This window comes from Mandrillus leucophaeus, unplaced genomic scaffold (assembly GCF_000951045.1).
Source record: "Mandrillus leucophaeus isolate KB7577 unplaced genomic scaffold, Mleu.le_1.0 Scaffold316, whole genome shotgun sequence".
NCBI lineage: Eukaryota > Metazoa > Chordata > Mammalia > Primates > Cercopithecidae > Mandrillus > Mandrillus leucophaeus.
This window is the reverse complement of record NW_012103321.1, coordinates 2,874,077-2,881,791: the sequence shown is the minus strand read 5'-3', so window position 1 is coordinate 2,881,791 and position 7,715 is coordinate 2,874,077. Positions and strand designations below refer to the sequence as shown.

General features: G+C 39.3%; 1 protein-coding gene across 3 annotated transcripts in view; it reads left to right on the top strand.

The window, feature by feature from the left end:
* Window positions 1-7,715, top strand: part of SNX2 (sorting nexin 2) — a 61,087-nt gene continuing 53,372 nt past the window's right edge. For 2 of the 3 annotated variants that reach the window (XM_011987778.1, XM_011987777.1), the window contains exon 1: window positions 1-174. In XM_011987778.1, coding sequence (XP_011843168.1) covers window positions 67-174 — 108 coding nt within the window. In that variant the 5' untranslated portion in view covers window positions 1-66. Of the gene's footprint in view, window positions 746-7,715 lie in introns of all 3 variants that reach the window. The other variant, XM_011987779.1, reaches the window with a different exon arrangement.

Genomic DNA, 7,715 nt, shown 5'->3' with positions numbered 1-7,715 from the left:
CAGCCGTGCGTGCTCACGTGACGGGTCCGCGAGGCCCAGCTCGCGCAGTAGTCCGGGCGAGCGAAGATGGCGGCCGAGAGGGAACCTCCTCCGCTGGGGGACGGGAAGCCCACCGACTTTGAGGATCTGGAGGACGGAGAGGACCTGTTCACCAGCACTGTCTCCACCCTAGAGGTGAGAGCGCGTCGCTGTGGGTGCTGCGCTGCGTCGCTGTCGCTCGTCTCACCTTTCCCCTGCCCTGACTTTTCCCTCCCCACCCCCCGGGTTTGCAAGGACCGTCTAGGGGTGACACCTGTGACGCGAGCCCCACCTCCGGTGCCTGTCAGAGGTCTGTGTCTTGGGCTGAGCGCAAGGCCTCCTCAGTAGAGCAGCCTGCGACCCGGGGGTGCCGACCTAATCCTCTGAGGGGCCGGGACCGAACTGAGAATGGCAGCGGCCCTTTCCCAGCTCAGCTGGCCTTCCTCGGTGTCACTTGCACCTCCTCCTCTTCAAGCCAGGAAGGGGCTTGCTCTGCATCCCAGTAAACCTCCACCGAGCTCTCCGGGGGCTTCAGTAGCCCTTTTGGAGAGGTGCTCGCTTTTCCTTTCCCGAGGAAGGGTGTGCCGCTGCCAGGGGAGTGCAGTGAAGTGAGCGCTGAGGGGCTGAGGGTCTGTGGGAAATGAATGGGTGCCCTTTCCCAGGAATGGCTCTTCACGGACTGAGGTTCCTCTTGAGGGAGCTGTTTTCGATTTGGACTGTTAATTAGGTAAATGCGTTTGCCTGTTTTTGTTTGTCTTTAGTTCCTAGACTTTTAAAAGGTCATAGTGTTTATAAAATGTAAAACTGAAGGCAGGATTAGTCCAGGAAACTGCTGTTGTGTGTGTGTGTGTGTGTGTGTGTGGGTTTTTTTTCTAAGTTACCTAGGGAGAAATAGAAACAGATGTCCACTCCTTTTTCCTCTTTTCTCGCTTGATCAGCGATCTCTGAAGCTGTGTGTTCCTGTTTTTGTCAAAGGAAACACCCTCTGTAAACTTAACTGTATTGGGCCCTCCTATATCCAGTTCACATTTGAATTGCTTTGCGTTTGATGAGAGCACCCACACTTCACAGCCTAATTTTAAGTGTGTGTATGTGAATTAAAATGTACGAAATTTCCCAGAGGATTGTTTACCGTGGGCTGTACTTGCTTATGAAGTACTTTTAATAAGCTTTCTTGGCTTGTTCAACTCTGCACCCAATCAATTGGAAATTACTGTAAAATATCCATTATCTGAAATTCAGTTACCTGAAATTGGAAACCCGGAAACCGTTTTCAGCACTGATCACATTCTGCTAATTGCATGTGCAGTGTCCCAGCCAAACCCCACGTCCCCTCAGGTTATAGGCTTCCTGCAGCTAGTGTTAGTTTCCTGATCATCTTTGTGTCTCTCACAAAATTTTGAACATGTGTATTTATTAGGTTGGGACAAAGTAATTGCGTTTTTTGCCATCCCTTTTAATAGCCAAAAGCCGCAATTACTTTTGCACAAGCCTAATAGTAAATGTTTACCTGAGTTAAAACCAGCACCTCCTAAAATTAATAAAAATTACTTTGCAGAATATATTTTTGGGGATTAGTATCCTTTTAGCCCTTTATACTTACTATACAGCTACTTTAACATGTACGTGTGTTGAAAGTGTCTGCAGGATCCTAAGACCTGTATTCCTTTTGGAGGATACAGTTTTTCTACCAGCGAGAATCAGAACAAACTTGATTGACCCTAGTGTGAACTAGAATACTGTGAAGGCTAAGCATTCTGTTGGGGGTCTGTTAGAGTTGAGTAAAAAGAACTATAATCTGTATTTCCCATGTGAATGGAACTTTTTAAAAACCAGAGCGTTATATCCTTTCTTCCGTAAGTCTGCAAAGTTTGTTTATGAATAATTTATCTTGGTTAACGCACGTGAAAGTTGTAAACACATTTGTTTTTGATTGTTCATCTCAGCCCCTTATTTAATATACTCATTTAGGTTACTGATTTTCAGAAGGTGGTGTGGCTATGAGATTTGTAAAGTCAGATTTTTTTTTTTTCTTTTCAAATTTGGAAAGAATATATAGCAGTATTTCCTAGTATACCAAAACTGCTTTAAAGGAACGTTCTTTCAGTGCTTCACTTTTCTTTTAAGCAGTGCTTCTCAAACTGTGGTGTGGCGGAGTATCCACAGTATTCATCTTTAAAATGCAGATGGCTGTGCCTCACTGGAAACAGCATGTTTAATAAAGTGTTCCAGATCCGTGTTTTGCAATCTTTATAAATAGGGATCTTGTTGAAGTGCAAATTCTGATTCTGTAGGACTGAGTAGAGCCCGATATTCGGCATTTTTAATAAGCTTTCCTGATATCAGTGCCTCTGGTCCATAGACAACATTGAGTTGCAAGGCCCTGGGTAATTCTGATATAGATCATCAGTTCTAGAACACTAGAATTTATTCCTCCTATTTGGCTGTAATTTTGTATGTTAACCCATTTTTGACTATTGGCCCCTTCCCAGACTCTACTAATCACTTACTTTCTACTTCTATAAGATCAACTTTTTAAACTTTTAAATAAGTTTAATCATTTGAAGAGTTGCCAGACTGGTTTCCCAAAATGGGATGAGTTGGAGGCACTTTTTAAAAAAAATTATTTTATTTTTTCAAGTTCTGGGGTACTTGTGTAGGATTTGCAGGTTTCTTAATAGGTAAATGTGTGCCATGGTGGTTTGCTGCTCCTATCAACCCATCACCTAGGTATTAAGCCCAGCATGCATTAGGTCTTTTCCCTAATGCTCTCCCACCCTCCCCTGACAGGCCCCAGTTTGTGGTGTTCTGAGTTGGAGGCACTTTAAACAGTCTGAGGTTAAAGGCCTAAAGAACGAAAGTGCAAATAATAAAGGAGAAAAGAGAACTAATGTAATAACAGATTAAAAGATAATATTCAGAATACTTACAATGCCTCCCTTCAGATGATTCTTAGGGGAGGGAATAATAAGTTTATTTCACTTAAGGATATGTTATATCAGTGAAGATAGCATTAGGCAGCTAGGGATGCTGGGTGGGCTAGAGATGTAGCTTTGGGAGTCTATCTTAAATTTATTGAAAACACTAAACCGGGATCTTTGTGGAAATCTAGCCCTCCTCTAGTGGAGTGTATGAACCAACAGAAGTCAGTATAATAAATACAACCATGTGAATAAATACCTGCCATACCAGGTGATGTATGTGTAATTAAATATCTGCACAAGGTACAGAAACAGGTGATATATGTGTAATTAAAATATGCACAAGGTACAGAAACAGTATAGAAGACTGGAGTGACTTGATTGCGTGGAGATGATCTTTGAGGCCCTAAAAGTGGTTGAGAATTATCAAGAGAAAGTAGATTAAGACAAGAGACACTTTTGGTAAAGAGGAACTGAGAACAAGTTTAATATCTGCTGTTCTAACACAACAGGTAGTAAAAGTGTATATAACTTGCTTTCTTTTCTTTTCTTTTTTTTTTTTTGAGACAGAGTCTTGCTGTGTCCCAGGCTGGAGTGCAGTGGCGCAATCTCGGCTCACTGCATCCTCTGCTTCAGCCTTCCAAGTAGCTGGGATTACAGGTGCACACCACCACACCTGGCTAAATTTTGTATTTTTGGTAGAGACGAGGTTTCACCATGTTGACCAAGCAGGTCTTGAACTCCTGACCTCGTGATGTGTCCACCTCGGCCTCCCAAAGTGCTGGGATTACAGGCCTGAGCCACTGTCCCCGGCCTTGTTTTCTTAATTCTGTTTTCTAATCCTTGGGCCTCCAACTTTAAATGTATGAATTTTTTGAAAATTTCATTATGAATTATCTATGTTTCAGAGGGAAAAATTTGTGAACAGGTATTTAAATGCATTAAGCTTGGAAAATTACTAGAAAGAGATTTGTGAAGAAGCATGATTCTAGTTGACCACTTTGTCTTGAAACCTTTAAATTTAAAAAGTTTTGAATGAATTATTTTTAGATCCTATAAAAATATGTTATTCTATGAAGTTGCTTGAGAGAGGAATGATCAACTTTTCTTGAAGAGATTTTCTTAGCCTCTTTCCAGCCTCTGGCAACCACTGATCTGTTTTCTGCCTAAAGTTTTGTCTTTTCTAGAATGTCATATAGGTGGAATCATACATTATGAAACTTTTAGAGTTTGACTTTCTTTAACTTAACATAAAGCATTTGAGAGTCATTAAGTTTGTTCTGTGTATCAGTTGTTAATGACAGTTTGTCTGTTGATCAGCCGAAGGACATTTCAGTTGTTTCCAGTTTGGGGTATTTATGAATAAAGCAATATAAACGTGTACTTACAGGCTTTTGTGTGAGCATGAGTTTTCAGTTTTGCAGCGTACATACAAAGTAAGGTGGCTGGGTTGTGTGGTAAATATAAGCTTAAGTTTAAATAAACTGCCAAACTATTTTCCAAAGTGGCTGTACCATTTTTCATTGCATCAGTAATGACTGAGAATGACAGCTTTTCCATATCCTTGTCAGCACTTGTTATTAGCAGTTTTAGTTTTAGGCAATGGTGAGCTTAAGGCTGGTCTTGCTAACAAAAACTGCATGTTACATTTTTAGGAATTTTATGAACTGGTTAATACACCGCCATTATTATGAGTTAAATACAATGAATTTAAAATTAAATATATACATATGTAAAGTTTATAAATGTATAAAATTTTTATTAATGTTATAAATATGTAAAAATAATAAATATACAAAACTCCTCACTAATTCCTTTACTATATTTCCCTATTACCTATGCTCTTGAGATTAATTATGTCTGTATGGTGGAAAGTACGTCTTCCCAGCTCTACCACAGAAATCAGCAAAAGCTAAAAATCTGGATCTTCTCCTCTGCAGATCTGATTGCTAAACATTTGCCTACACACCACTGACTTTTAGCCATTCTAAGAGGTGTTTAGTGTTACCTCATCCCTTTAATGTATATTCCCTAATGACTAATGTTGCTGAGTATCTTTTTATGTACATAACATCTGAATATTATCTTTTTTGGTTATGTGTTCTTTTACATCTTTTGCTTATTATTTTATTTTAATTTTATTTGAGACAGAGTCTTGCCCTGTCACCCAGGCTTGGAGTGCCGTGGTGTGATCTTGGTTCACTGCAACCTCTGCCTCCTGGGTTCATGAGATTCTACTGCCTCAGCCCCCTGAATAGCTGGGATTACAGGCCCCACGCCCAGCTAATTTTTGTACTTTTAGTAGAAACAGGGTTACACCATGTTATCCAGGTGGGTCTCGAACTCCTAACCTCAGGCAGTCCGCCCGCCTCAGCCTCCCAAAGTGCTGGGATTACAGGTGTGAGCCACCGCGCCTGGCCTATTCCATACCTGGCCTATTTTATTTTATTTTATTTGAGATGGAGTCTCACTCTGTTGCCCAGGCTAGAGTGCAGTTGATACAATCTGTGCTCACTGCAACCTCTGCCTCCTGGGTTCAAGAGATTTACCTTCCTTAGCCTCCCTAGTAGCTGGGATTACAGGCGCCCACCACCACGCCCAGCTAATTTTTGTATTTTTAGTAGAGGTGGGATTTTGCCATGTTGGCTAGGCTGGTCTTGAACTCCTGACCTCAAGTGATCTACCTGCCTTGGCCTCCCAAAGTGTTGGGATTACAGGCATGAGCCACTGCACCTGACCTGTTTTGCTCGTTTAAAATACTGAATTTTGAGAATTATTTATGTTCTGAATTTTTTTTTTTCCGCAGTCAGTGACTTGTGTTTTTTGTTTTTTGTTTTTATTTTTTGTTTTTGTTGAGATGGAGTCTCGCTCTGTCGCTAGGTTGGAGTGCAGTGGTGTGATCTCAGCTCACTGCAACCTCCGCCTCCCCAGTTCAAGCGATTCTCCTGCCTCAACCTCCCAAGTAGCTGAGACTACAAGCACGCGCTACCGTGTCCAGCTAATTTTTTGTGTGTTTTTAGGAGAGACAAGGTTTCACCGTGTTAGCCAGGATTGTCTCGATCTCTTGACCTCGTGATCCACCCATCTTGGCCTCCCAGACTGCTGGGATTACAGGCGTGAGCCACCATGCCTGCCTGGTGACGTGTGTTTCTGTTTGATTAACAGTATCTTTGTCAGAGCAGATGTTTAACATTTTGGTAAAGGAAAGCTGTCTTTTCTTTTTTTATTGATAGTATTTTAGATGTCACATATATGAAATCCTTTGCTAACTTTAACCCACGGTCACAAAGGTTTTGCTTTTAGTTTCTTCCAAACGTTTTATAATTTTACATTGTACATTTAGGATTCATGTTGAGTTAATTTTTGTATAAGATATGGGTTGACATTCTTTTTTTAAAATACAGATACTTAATTATTCCAGCACCATTTGTTGAAAGTCTAGCCTTTCTTTATTGGGCTGTCTTTTTCAGAAATGAACAGACCATGTATGTGTGGGTTGACCTATTTCTGTATTGTTTCATTCATCTATTGAGAATCCTTTCCCAGTCTACACTGTTATGATTACTTAATCTGAATCTTGAAATCAAGTCGAATGACTCCTCTGACTTTGTTATTTTAAAACTTGCCTTGGCTATTTTAGTTCTTTTGCTTTTTCTTATAATTTTAGAATCAACTTGTCGATTTCTACTGAAAAATCCTGCTGAGATTTTAATTGGGATTGTGTTGAATTAATAAATTAGTTTCAGGAGAATTAACCCATTAACAATATTGAGCCTTCAAGCTAAAAGCATAATCTCTCTATTTATTTAGTTAGATCTTACTTGATTTTCTTTCACTGATGTTTGTAGCTTTTAGCACACGGATCTAGCATATATTGTGTTATGTGCTAGATCTGTACGCTGAGTATTTCATAGTTTTTAGTGCTTTTGTTTCTTTCTGTATTTCCCCTTTTGTTGCATGTTGACCCTTTATGATAGCAAGTGTTCTAAACACTTACTAGGTTTAGTGTGTTTTTGTAGAGTCCGATGATTTTCTATGTAGATAATCATATTGTTTGTGATTGGAGTTTTATTTCCTTCTCTCAGTCTTTATACCATTTTTTTTTTCTCTTGTCCTAATGGCTGGGTAGGACCACCAGTGTAATATTGAATAAAAGTGGTGATAGTGAATATTCTTTCCTTTTTCATGATCTCAGGATATAAGATGTTATCTGTAAGGTTTTTTTTTTTTTGTTAGTGAGCTTAATCAAATGAAAGGTTCTCTTCTGTTTCTAGTTTTCTGAGAGTTTTTATCCATGAATGGATGTTAATTTTGACAAATGCTTTTTCTGCATTATGATAATCATATAGTTTTCTTCTTTAGTTTATTCATAAGGTAGATTATATTGATTTTTTTCTTTTTTTTAAGCCCCACCCTTAGAATGATTTTCAAACTGATTCAAAAAGGTTGAATCAGCATTGCATTCCTGGGATAAACCCCACACAATCATAATGTTTTTATCCTTTTTATATATTGCTGGATACAATTTGCTAGATTTTGTATAGGCTTTTATGTCTATGTTCATGACAGATATTTGTGTTTTCTTTTTCATATGTCTTTGGTTTTCATATCAGAAATGGTATCTTCATTAAGTGATTGGGCGAGTGTTTCTTCTTATTCCATATTCTTGAAGAGGTTGTATGGAATTAGTCTTAACATCTTCCTAAATGTTGATAGAATTTACTAATGAAGTCATCTGAATTGTAGTTTTGTGTGTTGGAAGCCTTTTTTTTTTTT